Here is a 15,197-nt window from a genome sequence, read left to right as displayed (position 1 = left end):
TTCATGCTGATAACGACACTGTGCGTAGAACGTGAGTCACTTTTCCTAACACCCTCAGCCGCAATCCGACAATAACCGTTATCTTCTGCGACTAAATTATCGTTTCACGCGATTTAATGCGCCAATGCAGATGCGCTTGCGAAATAATTGTAGCCGAAGTTCTCGATACCATAATCGCATCAGGTTCACTTCGCAACCCTGACCATCTCGTCCCTTATTCTTTCACAGACCTCCCGCACCGAGCTACCCCTACGGGAGCACGTCGCCGCTGATGTCACACAGGGGCCTGCCGCACAACAACTCTCTCACCGGCGACCACGATCGAGACCTGACCCCATCGAGGATATCACACTGCAGCGACGACTCGACCAGCTCGAGCAGCGGTGGATGCGGAGTGCCCGCCGACAGCAGCAGCGAGACGTCCGAGGGCGAGTTCGCCAAGACGCCCGGCGGATCCCGCAAATGCTCGCCGCGCAAGATCGCCAAGACCGGGAACGTCACGCCTCAGCCGGGAGAGTTCGGAAGCCCCAACGGCTCCGCCTCCTGGAAGATGGCAACTCCGGACCGACCCGACTCTGCCGGAGGCTTACCGCGCTCGCACGACGTCGTCGACAGCGGCGCAGCGTCAGCGGACGAAAGCTACGCGTCGTCCGCTTCGCCCACCGCGTCTCCCGCCAAGACGAACGGAACGACCTCGTCTCCGAGGCACTCGATCTCCGGTACTGGGTCCAGACAGACTCCCCCACCGCCGGCGTCGTCCGCGAAGTCCAGGATTCCCTACCTCGCCACACCCAACCGGGCCACGAGCACGGAGAACCTGACCACAAACGGATCCACGTCCCCTATTCCTCCACACCACCAGCAACAGCAGCTGTCCAAGCAGCACCAACTGCAGCAGCCAACGACCAACGGGCGCGTCCGGCAGTCGTCGACTCCACCCAACCCTAGCGCCAGGCGTCGTTCTGTGGACGCCGGTCTGGCCACTCTGCCCCGCTCCCGGTCACACAGCAGCGAAGGGAGTATGATTGCCGACAAGGGCTTCCTCACGCGAGGCGTTCCGGGCCGCTGCTCGTGGAGGAGTCCGCCCCCGGTACGGACCTCACCGCGATCCGGCGCCTCCGACGGCGCCGTCAACAAGACCTGGGCCTTCCGGCAGCGCGGTTCTTCGAGACCTGCCCTCACGCCCGACCTGTTCACCGAGCCCGGCTCCAAGAGGAGCGCGGTCCACTCGAGCCCTACCAAATCGCAGAGGCCCAACGTGATATCGCCCCTGCTGCAGGAGCTGCTTCGCGAGAAGGACCTCGACTCGGACGACAAGATCCTGAAGAAGATGGAGTTCATCGTCAACCACTACCGCTCGCGTCTGGACAGGGGCGAATGCGGTGAAGCCAACGGCAGCTCCACCCTCCCCAAGGCCTCCCACACGGCACCCACGTCACCTGACAGCTTCTGCAGCCCGCCGTGTCGGAGGCGAGGCTCCAAGATTCCCATGGCTACTTACTACGACAGGGACTAATCCAAACTGTTGTTTTGAAGACTCTCTGCTTAGAACTGCTGTCCGCCCCGTGGTGTGCCGAAAGATCATCGGTGCTATAGCGGGTTCGGGACAGTTCGAAGGGGGAAAAAAAAGTCATGTTTGCCAATACGACCGGCCCTCTCTGACAGGCTGGAATGCCGCCGTCGAGAATTGCTTTCCTCCTGACAAGAGGATAAGTTGTTAGAAGCTGCAAGAGAGCGCTCCTGCATGGCCTGTTATAGAGAGTGATGATTCACACGGTCTTACAGAGCTGCGGTTCGCGTGTTGTCGTGCGAGTTGCAGAGTTTCTTGACAACGGGAGGCCTGCAAGGCGGGTGAAAACTTTGAGTTTGGCATCCCAACAACATTTTCTTCGCGTGCACGTAACACGCGAGGCCCACCTGTAATCACAGCTATAGTTAACAACTCGCAACAAATCCACCTGTTGCATGGCGCAGAAGTGAAAGAAAAAAAAAAAACAAGAAAGAAAAGGCACGCGCTGTTGTTTCGGGCGGAAGCGCTGCTCGGAGCTGAAGTTTTTTTTTTGTTTCACGAGATCAAACTTTATAGCGTTACCTGAAAATGAGGCTCGTACGAATATAGCAGTAGTCGTACCTGTCCGAGTGTTGAGCGCGAGTCTGGACAAGTACGAAGGTACAGTCGCCGAAACGTTTTACGTCATAGGACGACCTCGGGAATGAGGCGAAACCCAGCAAGAACGTGGTCGTACAATAATAATAAATGCGCTCAGGAGCTTTTCAAACACACACACGCAACAGATTAACTGTGTAGATATATTTTTTAAAGTCTATTTTACCCGACACGACCTAGCGCAGCAGTATAGTGACCGCGTTACTCTCGAAACTTCGCATTAGCGGAGGGAAGGAGAAATAGAAGTGGCAGTTAGTGAAATGTCTGGAGAGAGAACACCGGCGTTTAGCTATTTCGGCACGCTTGAGAATAAGTAACATGGCATTTAACAGAACAGCGCTGTCTGAGACCTCGTTAAAGGTCACTTTGCTGGCTGGTTCGGTGCGAGTACAGCTGCCAATACTGCCCCCAAGCAGGTGGGGATGGGTATTGGTCCAAGATGTGCTTTTCTTTTAGATATTTTGTTCGGGACGAGTGCCATGCATGATGTGCGTGAAGAGTTTACGAAGAGTGTTTGTATTTTTGTTTCTTGCTTTCGCTGAAGCAGCAAGACAAATGGCAGCGCGCTTGTTTTGCTCTTTTGTTTGTTACGATCGTTCTATCCATTATCTCTCGGTGTTCGCACAAGCAGCTGGTTTTATCTTTTATTTTTTTAATTTGTATAGCGTTGCAATCGGCATCACATCTGACCCAGGCGCACATCTTGAAAATGGCTCGGAAGTCGTGCGTCTCGTGTAACGTGGTCCGCTTTCGTTGCTGCTTCTAGTCTGCAGGATATAAAACACAGACGCACACAGGCCGGTTTCGTTTGAGACCAACGCAACTATAAATGATTTGGGAAGTTACAGCAAAGAGCACACGAGTCTTGAACAAAGGGACAACACGAGGCGGTACCCATAAACGTGTCTACTTTTGAAGTAATGCAATGGGGCAGAGTGTGGGTGTAGGCCAGTTGGTGACCCACACTCTGCCACGTCACATTACTTAAAAAGTAGGCGCGTTTATGTGCACCGCCTTGTGCTGTCCCTTTGTTCATGACTCGTGTGTTCTTTGCGATAACTTCCCAAATCATGGATCACCGACTGGCCTACACCCACACTCTGCTATGTTACCAACTATAAACTTTCACAATGAGTATGAGGCTTCCATGTTCGCTGGCTCCTACGCCTTTAATTGTTTGTTGCCCTGTAAGAATTCTATTTACAAACTGCAGACGTCGCATTAGGAACGTCTGACGACATCCTTTAGATTGAGGTAGAATGAGAGACGTGATGAAAGGTGAAGATGGCAGCAGACGCGAACGGCGAACGAGACAGAAAAAGTGCTTGTGGGAAGATGAAAACTTGGAAGTGGCCAACAGGAGTACCGAACAAGGGAATGTTCGGCCCGGAGACAACGCTTCGACAAGGGGCACCTGTATCCTTCAGGACCTTGACGAAGACAAGCACCCTTTGTCGAAACGTTGCCTCCATACCGGGGATTTTCCTTGTTCGCCCGCTGTCGATCGCTATGCGAGTGTGGTGCAATCGTACGTGAAGTTTAATCATTCAAGGTAACTGTAGCTGCCGGTAAATACTGCAGCTATCAATTTGATAGCTTCAGGGTAGTCGCGCTTTTTCTTTCGCGGCGTGTCAGCGCTGCACCACGCACCGCGAGACAGTGACAAGTGTTCCTGCAGTGCACGTTTTTGCAGACCAGGCATGGGCAAACGCAGCGCACCTTTCCTATTCACAAGCGTTGATCGGTTGTTGCTGCTCAGCATGGAAACCCCTAGTGTATTGCCGTCACTGCAGCTATGCTAGATGTTAGGGCGTATGCTCAACTAAAGACAACTTAAGAGAAAACAAGATAAACGCAGGCATTCGGCATTGTCTGTTGGTTTGAACAATGTGGACAACGTACAGCCGAGTTCATTGATTGAGGATTCCGCAAGTCTTCGAAGCCGGGTTTGGCTTCGTAAGTCGAGATTTCTTCGTTAATTAGAAGTGACGGAAATGTTTCCTAGCTTTAATGGACGCCCGGGTCGTTTGGCAGCTGTTATACTGACTATACCTCGATGGGGTTACACCGGACGTTACCTTAGGTGGAAAAAAATTAACGGTTGTACGATAGGCTGCGTAACGGATGTTTCAATGTTTATTAGACCGCTGAATCCAACACGCGCAACTGACGCTGCAGTCATTTGTACATAATAATAATTGCGAATGTTTAGGTGAGGAGGAGCACTGGGATGTGCCGAGGTGCAGATGGCACATTGTGAGAAGACGTCGCTTACTGTTGGCGCGCGTTCGACAGCGCGCTCAATTTGAAGTGCTATACACTGTTACTTAGCTTGAAACAAAAAAATTTTAAGGACACGCCCACACGCCAGACGCCGTGTTTGGGCAAGCACGCCATCAAAAATACTGTAACAAAGTGTTCTTTCTTTTTTTCTAGGAACTGTCAACTTGGTCATTGTTGTCGGTATGCTTTGTCGTTGCCTATACCTCAGCTAAAATGTTGTAAATAAAAGTTCTGTTTTTAACAAAAAAAAAATGTCTCATGTCTCTTGTTCCCTGACGCGCATTATTGAAACACGAACAAGCCAAGTGAACTGTAGAACACGTCCTGGCATTTCCACGATCACTGGGCACTAAACACCGAAGGGACACTAAAGCGTTAATTTAGGCTAATAACAGCTATAGGCATTGGTACCAAACCACGCTTCTACTGTAGCAGAGCCGCTACATTTACTGTCCTAGGAGGCTCGGTAAGACGCAAAAACGAAAGTGTCGCACGCCAACCCTGAAATTGCTTACCGTAACCTCTGGCGATGACGTCACAGATTTTGTCAGCCTCTGCTTGTGTCTACGTAAATGTCTATTCTCGAGTGTTTATTCTAGAGGAGAACTGACATTTCAATGTGAAGGACCGAAATAATCAACCTAGCAGATTTTGAGCACTTCTTCCTTCGTCAAGACGGCCTAAATACGAAGATAGCATCGATATCGCAAGGTGATTGATGTCTGTGACGTAACATTGACGAACTGGTGTTGATGTTTCGGTGAGTAATTAAGGAAAGAGAAACTTGTCCTTTTTCCCCAACTAGTGATAAACCTTTTCCTACGGAATCGACGCAAACAATCTTCAGAAAATGCTTTACCATATTACGAAAGGATCTGAGGTTCCTCATTAGTGTTCTTTTAATAGGAAGCCTTAGCTCGAGGCCGACTCCGGTTGCCCTGTCCAAATACATATAAAACGGAGAAATACTTTTATGAGACAACGGCCGGACCAATTCGCAATAAATTTGCATTTGAGAGAGAGCAGCGTTTTGATTTATGGCACAGAATATTTTGCAGAAATTCCCCGGAAGTTGGTCAATAAAAGAAAAGTTGATGCATGAAATTCAGAAATGTGTAGTTGCGCAAAAATAAAAAAAAAATGCACGTGTTCCACACTCGCGCGTTCCACACAACAGTGGACCGCACTGTACACCGATTGTAACGTAACGCTCCGCAGTGCAGGCACTCTTTGTTTACAAACACGCGGCTCGCCCACGCGGCTCGCCCACGCGGCGCGCTCTCCGAGAGCGGTGCGAAACTGCGGCACCCCGCTGGGTCGAGATGAACGGCCGCGATTCCGAGGCATAAAACGGGTGCGTGCGGCTTCCGAGGGGAGGAGGAGGAGGAGGCGTGCGGCGAAGAGGCGCAGGGTCCGGGAGGCCCCGCGGGCAGGAGGGGAGGTTATAAGGCGCGCAGTCGCGGCACGGGGTGTAGTATTTGGAACCCGAGGTCGTTGGCACGGCAATCACGGCCTGGGGCCCGGACCCCTAAAAAAACGCCCCGCCCTCCGAGGGTGCCCCGCCGCGTGCCCGTCCCAACGCCCGTGACCAAACAATCGCTGCTTGCGCTGCCGCTGGGCGGCTTTGGATAGCTTAATCCCGCGCCTCTTAAAACTCGTGGTCGAGAGGAACTGTGGGGGTCGTGACGTCACTGCTAGGAGAGGGCGACATTCGCCCTTTAATAGTGAGAAACGGGGCACAGCCTTGAGTCCGCCAGTTGAAATTTCTGACACCCAAGTCGAATGTGAATCGAAAAAGAAAAGTGAATCAGTCAACCATTGAATCGATCGATCAATCAACCAAACGAACTCTTATTTGTCCATGAGAAACGTCGCCGTATTGCAGAAGAAAGCTGTACACTTCTGCTTAACAAGCCCCAGGCCCTCTCCCCTTCTGTGCAAAGTTCGACAGCGAGTGGACAGTGGTACACTTCTGAACAATGCACGTGCACGAAGTAGTAAAACATGCTAGGTAAGCGCATGCGATAGGGGAAAAAAGTTATGCAAAACGAATTCCCGATGTTTGTCTATGTAAATGAAGTTTTCTTGGTTTTGAAGACAGATTACGACGTGTCCATGGTTTCGGATCGTCTAATATTATTTGTTGTTATTATTAATATTATTGGATCTTTCGAAGGGTCGCCAAAGACAACTGAGAGAAAGGTCTTTTGCAGTACCTTTTACATACGTCTGAAGAAGCCATTTGCCTCTGTCTGGATGCTTAGTAGTTCAGAGCATCTTTTTCCCAGTTATTTGTGAAACGCAACCCCTTTTGCTACTATCGGAAAACCCCGTGCACTTGAATTTCCAATAGCTCGCCGCTATGCAGAGGCGTCGTAAATCACATGAGTGAACTAAGAACGCGTACCGCACAGCCTTTTTTAATCAAGCGCCACAGTCGTGGACCGGAGCCGATGATATACTCACGAGAGTTAAAGACGCGAAAGAGGCGCAAGATGTATGGCCCTAATCAGGTACTATATAACCCGGTGCAATACGATATGACATCAGCATGCACTTTGACTTTGTCGAGACGTGCATACAACGGAGTACAACACGTCAACGTAATGCGACAGAACGTGCCAGATGGCAAAGCGTGTCTTCACTCCGGATCGCAGATCGGGGACCAAGCAGCGCCGAGTCGCTGAAACACAACATCACGAGTTATAGAATCATATATGCACAAACATCCATGAATAGACTGTCGGACTAGTTGGTTGATAATGAGTGGAATAAGGAAGTGAGGTACAAACATAACATACAGCGCTGTATGTCACATGTTTCCTTGCTCTTTTATGATGCGTCGCAAGTTATGTTCGAAAGCGACACACATCTCATCGTACCAATTTCTGAGTAACCAAGACCGGCGCCCTGGCAACATCCGTCGCTTGGCGCTAAAAACCATGCGCGCACTAGTACAGACATTGAAGTGCACCGGCCTCTGTAACGATTTACAGTCCTCCCCTGCATAATCCCGAGTGCACGCAGCGTTCCCTCTCTCCCTATTACCGCCTTCAATTCCTCCTTTCCCTTACCCCGTCTGTAGGGTAGCAAACCGGCGCTCTATCGTTTGATTTCCTTGCTTTCCTTTTCCTCTTCTTGCGTTATCTCTCTCTCTCTCTCTCTCTCTCTATATATATATATATATATATATGCGCCGACAAAGCATGCTCGATTCGTTGGTGAAGCCTCAAAAAGGAAAACGACGTACGCAGAAGCACGTTCTTTACTGTCCAAACTTTACGGCTGGGGTGCCAGCCTTCGCCAGCCTGTATATATATATTTGCCGTGCGCTTGTTTTCCAACAGACCTGGCCCCTTCTCGACACTACTGTGTTATTTCAAAGCACTTCGTCTTCCTACGAGTATGTGGGCCAGATGCGGCAAAACGTTCTCGCTAACAGCAGAGCCAAAGAGAGAGTGAGAGAGAGAGAGAGAGAAAAAGGAGAAAAGGAAGAACAGAAGCACGAAGTGAACGACAAACAAAACAAAAACGTCATTGGGCAAGAGGGCGCGCTTTCTAATTGACGAGACACAACAGCTGCCTAGCTCTGGCAGCGTGGCTTCAAGCAGAGGGTGGATTTTTTTTAAAGAAAGCAACAAAAGAGGCGAACATTTCCCCGCACCGAACCGGGACTTCTATATTCGCACTGCCATCTGCAGCTTTCTTTAACATAGATAGAAAGGGTGGGTCTTCGAATCGTCCCCCTTTTATCGGGAAATGTCTGACTGCCGCTCTTGATTGGCCAAGCTAACCCCGGCGACAAGGGAGAGCCGTACGTTCCGCCCGACTCTTCCATCCACCACGTGCCGAAGCGTATAATCTCTGTGGAACGGGACCGAATATCTAGTCAGCAAGCAGATAAAGACGAGGAGTAAACAAGACACAAAGAGCTGCGGGGGGGATAAAAAGTATCGACGAACAAAACGAGCACGCCCGCTTTCAAAATAGGCAGCCGGACCCTCTCTCCAGCTTGCGATTATCTGTGGCATACCATGGAGAAAGTTAGAGAGAGAGAGAGATGAGAGAGGGGTGTACTACAGGCAAAGGGAGAAGGAAGGTCGCGCTGTACGTGGAAAGAAGAGAGCGCGTTCGGGATGGCGCAGCATTGCATCAACCGCGTGCTGGTCCCCGCGCGGCACGCGCCCGGAATAGCGTCTCGAAGAGACACAACAAGGCGTCTTTAAGCTTTTATTTCTTTTCTTTTTTGTATTGCTTGCTTCGAGGATGGAATGCCGCACCTCGTGTGTCGCGCGCGCGACTAGCAGGCAGGACGCGCGTACGATAGTGAACGCACGCGCCTTGTGCGTCGTGTTTCTGAACGCGCGACCGTAGCGCGCGCGTGTGTGTGTGTGTGTGTGTGTGTGTGTGTGTGTGTGTGTGTGTGTGTGTGTGTGCGTGTGCGTGTGCGTGTGTGTGTGCGTGTGTGTGGTGCGTGCGTGCGTGCGTGTGTGTGTGTGTGGTGCGTGTGTGTGTGCCCGCGCGCGTGCGTGCGTGCGTGCGTGCGTGCGTGTGTGTGTGTGTGTGTGTGTGTGCGTGTGCGTGTGCGTGTGCGTGTGCGTGCGTGCGTGCGTGCGTGCGTGTGCTGTTACTGTTCTTGTCAGTTAGCTTGATTGGATGTGGTAGCGGAGGAAGGAACGATTCATTGTAAGGTTCGTTGCAGCGCAACACACACAAAAATAAACTCGGACAAAAGGATGGTATAAAACCTTCCTTTTGTGTCGTCGTTTTATGCCTACATTTTGTCCGTGTTTCTTGTGTTGCGCTGTAAAGAACCTTACAATGAATCCTAACCGACTGGCCCAACTTGCCGTCTTGATGGAGGAAGGAACGAACCGGGATGGAACCTGACGTGGCATGATTGAAGCCGAACTATAAGTCAGCGCAACACGTGATCGTCACGTCAGAGCGCGCGGCAGGTTTCAGCTGCTCCCCCTGCACCACTGGGGAGCATCTGAACAAGCGCGCATCAGTTTAAACAACCGGGAACTAAACATTCCAGGCCAATAAGCTTGGTCTCGGGGGTCGCGTGCTTGGCCGAGCTTCCGAGTGTAAAAACGAAGTAAATGGCTTTCACGTGGGGTTGGCTCGCCAGGCTGGCTGCGGGACGTAATATTTTCTTTTAGTTTATTTCCTTCCTCCATCTCTGTGGTGCTTGCGGCACTGAGCAGCACGTGATCTGTCAGATTGCACCGTATTGTCAAGTTCGCCAGCTTGTCAGTTCTGGTTCATCAACATGGCGAAATTCTAGAACATGGCGCGATTAGACACTGTCCCGAAAAACACTCCCTCTCTTGCTTTCGAACGCAACGTCAAAGTGAGGATATAGAGTAACTCAAATCTTTATGTGGAAAGAAATGGAGGAGGTAGGGGTACATTGGCCGAGTTGAAGTGACTTGTTCACGTTAGCTTGGGCGCAACATGAAATGGCAACGTAAAGACGACAACATCGTTTGTATGCGTCCTTCTATATGTGTGGCGATGAGGCCAACCTATCTATCGTGCAAGTGGAGTAATTTTTCCGAAGGTGGAAAAAAATTGTCGTCAACCCAAGAGTACAAGAGGGGGCAACTTTGGGCCAATTGGTGTGACATGTTTAAAGACGAAAAGAACCGCGACTTCAGACGGGACGTGAGGAAGGAGTGGACAGGACGAGCGGTATCGGACAGGACCGCCCGTCCTGTCCTGTCCACTCCTTCGTCCCTTCCCGTCTGAAGTCACGGTTCACTTCTCTTTACCCAAGAGGTAAGTAGTACGAAAGCTTCCTTTTCGTGCTATGTATGAGTGTGTCATATTACGCTGCCTCCCAGACGCACACCAATGCATATGTCTCTTCACACATGAGCATAACACAGATAGAGTCTTCGTGCAGGCCCATAAAGACATACGTACAATTTATGAGTGTGTCATTTCATGCATCGTCCTCGCCATCCGGAGTAGCATGCTAAGCGTGCGGCGAGACTAACATCCCAAGCACTCATTAAATAAATAAATAAATATAATCCAGTCAATCAATCAATCAATCAATCAATCAATCAATCAATCAATCAATCGGTTTATTTCCACTTGAAAGAGCGGAGGGCCAGAAAGTAAAAGCACTAGAGAGCTTGACAAGACTTACTAGCCCCTGTACGGTTAAAGGACGTCTTTCCCTGTCTTTAGCTCTCGGCTTACTAAATAAAAAAAAATCTTGGCTTTAATAAATTTATGGCACAGGCAGTCACTGCATGCTGAAGGAGTTGCAATCGCGCCCTCTGCTCTTCAAGTGTATACCTACAGCATTTTTTTTTACGCCATAGTTAAGCAAACAGCAAATGTGCAAATAATGGTACGTCCCCTCCAGAGCGCTATACGCACTGTTCGAAGAACGTGCCGGCGGCCGTGTCGTCTACCCGACGCACTTGCAGGTTGCGCACCACGATCATCTTTCGCGGTCATCGGGGTGCGACTACACAAAGACCGTCCGCGGTGTAACCCTGCCACCCGTCACTTACCGCTTTCGGTCGTGCTTAAAACGCTTAATAACGCTTTTGTCTCTTCGCGGGTGGCTCGCGAACGAAACTATTAATCGTCGCTACTTCACGGGCGCGTCGCGCAGTGCGCGGCCGTTGTGTGTTGTGCGTGCAGAGCTAAAATAATCTGCCGGCGCTGCGAAGGGCTTGTTACGCGGCGATTTGCAGTGCGTGCGGAATGACAATAACTAACCTTTAACCCACCGCTTCGCGAAGTGGCTGCGCGCGCTCCAAGCTAGCGTTCTGTACAGCGCTCTCGCGCCACGCCGAAGAAACCACTCGATCCTCCGTTGAGCCCTATAAGCGCAACAAAGGAGCGGTGAAGAGAAACAGCGCCGCGTCTTGTCACTCCTGAGAGGAAAGAAGGCGGAGTGCTCGTACGACCATCTCCTAATGAGGGGAGCAAAGCGGTTGTTTCACAATTAAAGAAGCGCCGAATAAGAATTCTCGAGAGACGATTGAATTACGCGCTCCTACGGTAGCAAAACGGCCACTACCTCTGTGAGAGGAGGCCAGGCAAGCCAGAAACATATAGAAATGTGATACGAAATAAAGAGGAAGAAAGTCAGAGGAAAACGAAATGCGGGTGGCGACGCCACCGGCAAGCTCCGGAACCATCCCGTCGTGACGTCGCGGATTTTGACGCCGACTGAGCCGGCTTATATAGGTTACGTGTAAAAGATGGGCTCATCCATTGGGCTCTAAATAAAGGCACACTCTCGACTTATGAGGTTTTCCGAAGTCACAAAATACATATGTGTACACCTTGAAATCTGTGACGTCGCTCTGACGTATGCCGACGCTGCGGTGTCGCCAGCGAAGCTCGAGAGGTGGCGCGGGTCCGAAAAGTGTTTGTGCTACCTGTGCGACATTTTAAAACGCAAAGAAAAAAAGAAAGAAAGAAAGAAAAGGAAGAAAGAAGGAAAGAAAGAAAGAAAGAAAGAAAGAAAGAAAGAAAGAAAGAAAGAAAGAAAGAACATGCTCAGCTTTCATTTTCTTCCTAGTAATCCACCTCTCCCCGCGAAATTAACGAGAAAAAGAAAACGAAAACACAGTTTCGAAACAATTGCTACTTGATCAATACAAGCTGGTTCAGTGTTTACTCTCATTCTCCCTTTACACTCCTGCAAGATATTGTTGACGCGATAGTGTTAAGAGCCCCGTGCCGCATAATATCCAGCTTAGGCATCCGGCGTCAGACGTCGCTTCGCCAAAGAGAATTTCGAACCAAATTGCGAACCACGCATGCCCAACACTGTTCCACCACCAAACTTGCTCATACCTTGTCTTTCATTCTTTACAAAGTTATTCCTCGTAATTTTTGAGAACGGCAGTTCACAAACAAATGCAATGAAAAAAAAAAGAGAACAAAAGCACCGACAGAGCATATCCTTTACGTTAGCTCTTCTCAAACTGAAACATTACAAGTGCAAAACAATAACGGGAGGTCGACCCACGCAAGAGGCCGCGTTTCTACCAGAACGCTCGCCTTCGCGCATAGCGTTCGCCGCCAGCGTTTTCCGCTAGACATTACGGTTACATAAGCTACAGTTGCCGGAAACCATGAAGAGCAGTCGGGGGCCTTTGAATGCTACCGCGTTCCACGCTAAAAGGCGAAGCTTAAGCGTCCTCGAAATTTTTCATCGCGTTTGAATATACGACAATCCGTATTTGTTTTCATTACTTGTTTTTCTTTTGTTCGGTTTCGTTTTTTCCACCGCGAAGGAAGTATAGCAAAGCCTGTGTGGTGCGCTCACCGAACACCAGCTCCCCGCGTCTGGTGCTCCAAGTTTACCCGTCGTATACGACGCCTGCCCAGAGTGCGCCGTCCTCTACACACTCCAGCATCTCGACGCAGCAGCGAAAGCAGGCAGTGCGCGGAGTACGGCTTTGCAGATTTACGGTTTCGCACGAGAGAGTAAACACAGCTGCCGCTGTTGCGGCGGCTGCCTCTGCGGTCATATAACCGCGCTCTCGCGTAACACGGGCAAAGCTTCCCGCGCGTCCGCGCCGCAAAAATATGAGGAACGCCTGGTCGCGCCACGGTCACGGCTCCCCTCCGCCTCGGCCTTTCCCTTCTTTCGCCGTTGCGCCTCTGGCGTGTCTGTGGTTTGATTGATTCGCGGGGGCTTACGTATTGCGTAAAGTCCCGGAGCAAACTCTCGGGCCACGCGAGCCGCCTCCGGATTTATTTTGACCAGGTTGGATTCCTTAACGTGCACCACCTGAAATCTGAGGTGCATGAGCGTTCTTTTTTTTTTTATTGCGAAGCAATATACTTTAGGTCGCACTTCAGCCCGTTCCATGGCGAGGCGGTGGTAGGCACCATTGACCTTTAGCGTGACCTCGCTGCGTGACGTCACACCACGTGACCTAGAGTGACGTCACACCAGCTGTGTAAAAACGGGGCCCCATCTCACGCCGTCGCGAGGCGAGGCGGTAGCCACCAACGGCGGCCTAACTCCCGCTCCTCTCACCACGGGCGCTACGGTCGGTGTGACGTCATACCAGCTGTGTAAAAACGGGGCCCCATCTCACGCCGTCGCGAGGCGAGGCGGTAGCCACCAACGGCGGCCTAACTCCCGCTCCTCTCACCAGGGGCGCTACGGTCAGAGTGGGCATATCTTACGACGCGGAGAAAATGGAGTGTTACCGCACCGTCGGCCAATCGATACTGGAAGATTTTGTAATGGGCACGCTGGTGAGGGAAATATTTGTTGGCATGCACGGATTCGACGGATGACTTCCTCTTAGATGATTCACTGTAAGCCGTAACACTAGCATAACCCAAGACTACCACCAGCCATACTACCAGCTGATCCGAGAATAACACACTATTGCTTCGCAATCACCAGGCTTAACCAAGCTAAGCCACGGCCGTTTTTTCATTTCGTCCCAGTCGAAGTGTGGCCGCCGTCTGGGATCGAACCCTCGACTTCGTGCTCCGACGCCTGCGCGCGTTTGAGAACGGACACGCTTTTTGCTTCTGCATGCGTTTTTACACGTGAGACGGGGGAATACAGTTCGCATTGCTCGGAAGGTACCGGCGGACCAAGCCTTGCAAAAGCTGCCGGCAACTGATATGCCCTTAGAGCGCCGCTGATCAAATGTGGTAGAGCCATATATATGCCGGAAGTTTCCGCGAAGACTTGAAGTAGAGTTATTTATTTTATATCACGTGCGGCCGATAGCACAGTTGTAATCATTGCGTTGTATTGCTCAAACGGGCGGACATTCTTTGGACGAGAAATAAAAATCGCGAATCGACTACTTAACAAGAAATGTCAGTAATTACGTTCTTAACTAATTACCATAGGACACACATTGAAATTTACCAGTTGTAGCTGCAGTAAGATCTCAACGCGGATTCAGTTGGAACCAATTCTCATAATTACACTAGTTTCGAGATAATTCCCGAACTTTGCGAAGAAATACATTGGCGGTCCAGTAAATTTCGCGTTTCGATGCACAGGACGGAGTTTTGCTAAACCACGATGTGCGCAGAGCGACAGGAGACAAAGGACGGCGGTGGCCTCTGTGGTCCTTCGCCTGCTGTCGTGCTGTGCACGTCATGGATTACCAACTAGCCTGGTCCCACACCTTGTTTTCGCTAAAAAGGTGATTGGAGTGACAGTACACCTTTACTGCATGTTTAATGGCGCATATCTCGAAAATGATATCAGCTTCATAATCATTTCGGAGTGAATGTTCCTCACAGGCTCACTAGTTACCATTTGTAAATTACAATATGTGTCGTACGGTGAACAGTTAAAAAACTTCATTGGTGTCTTTTTGTGCGTGTGTGTGTGTGAATTCGGCGAATATGCATTTAGATATCGCGTGCAAACAATGTCCGCCTGTTTGGGCAACCCAGCGCAAAGATTGGAATTGTGCTGTCTGCACCAGGCGATATTTAAAAATTGCTTAATGCCTCCGCAGGGACACCTGGTGTAGAGAGGCCGTTAGAACGCCGTACAGGGAGTACTTTATCGTTAGGTTGATTTACACAGACATCATGCGTTGCCAAAATTATAACATATTGGGGGGGGGGGGGGGCGCAAATAAGCGAAGGCAAACTGTTCTTCCGGCTCTGAACTGAACTCATGTACCGTAATAGCAGCAAACCCTCGCAGCGGACAGCCCCAGTGTTGCTGTGGAACGTTAAAATCAATCAATCAATCAATCAATCAATCAAT

General features: G+C 50.4%; 1 protein-coding gene across 1 annotated transcript in view; it reads left to right on the top strand.

The window, feature by feature from the left end:
• The window catches only part of LOC126548698 (uncharacterized), a 219,443-nt gene extending 214,741 nt beyond the window's left edge, over positions 1–4,702 (top strand). Inside the window, exon 5 of the mRNA XM_050196891.3 lies at positions 229–4,702. Within this exon, the coding sequence (XP_050052848.1) occupies positions 229–1,516 (1,288 nt within the window). The 3' untranslated portion in view covers positions 1,517–4,702. The remainder of the gene's footprint in view (positions 1–228) is intronic.
• Positions 4,703–15,197: the final 10,495 nt, after the last annotated feature.

This window comes from Dermacentor andersoni, chromosome 3, assembly GCF_023375885.2.
Source record: "Dermacentor andersoni chromosome 3, qqDerAnde1_hic_scaffold, whole genome shotgun sequence".
NCBI classification, from domain to species: domain Eukaryota; kingdom Metazoa; phylum Arthropoda; class Arachnida; order Ixodida; family Ixodidae; genus Dermacentor; species Dermacentor andersoni.
Note: the sequence above shows the minus strand (reverse complement) of the source record. Positions and strands in the feature narration are given on the sequence as shown.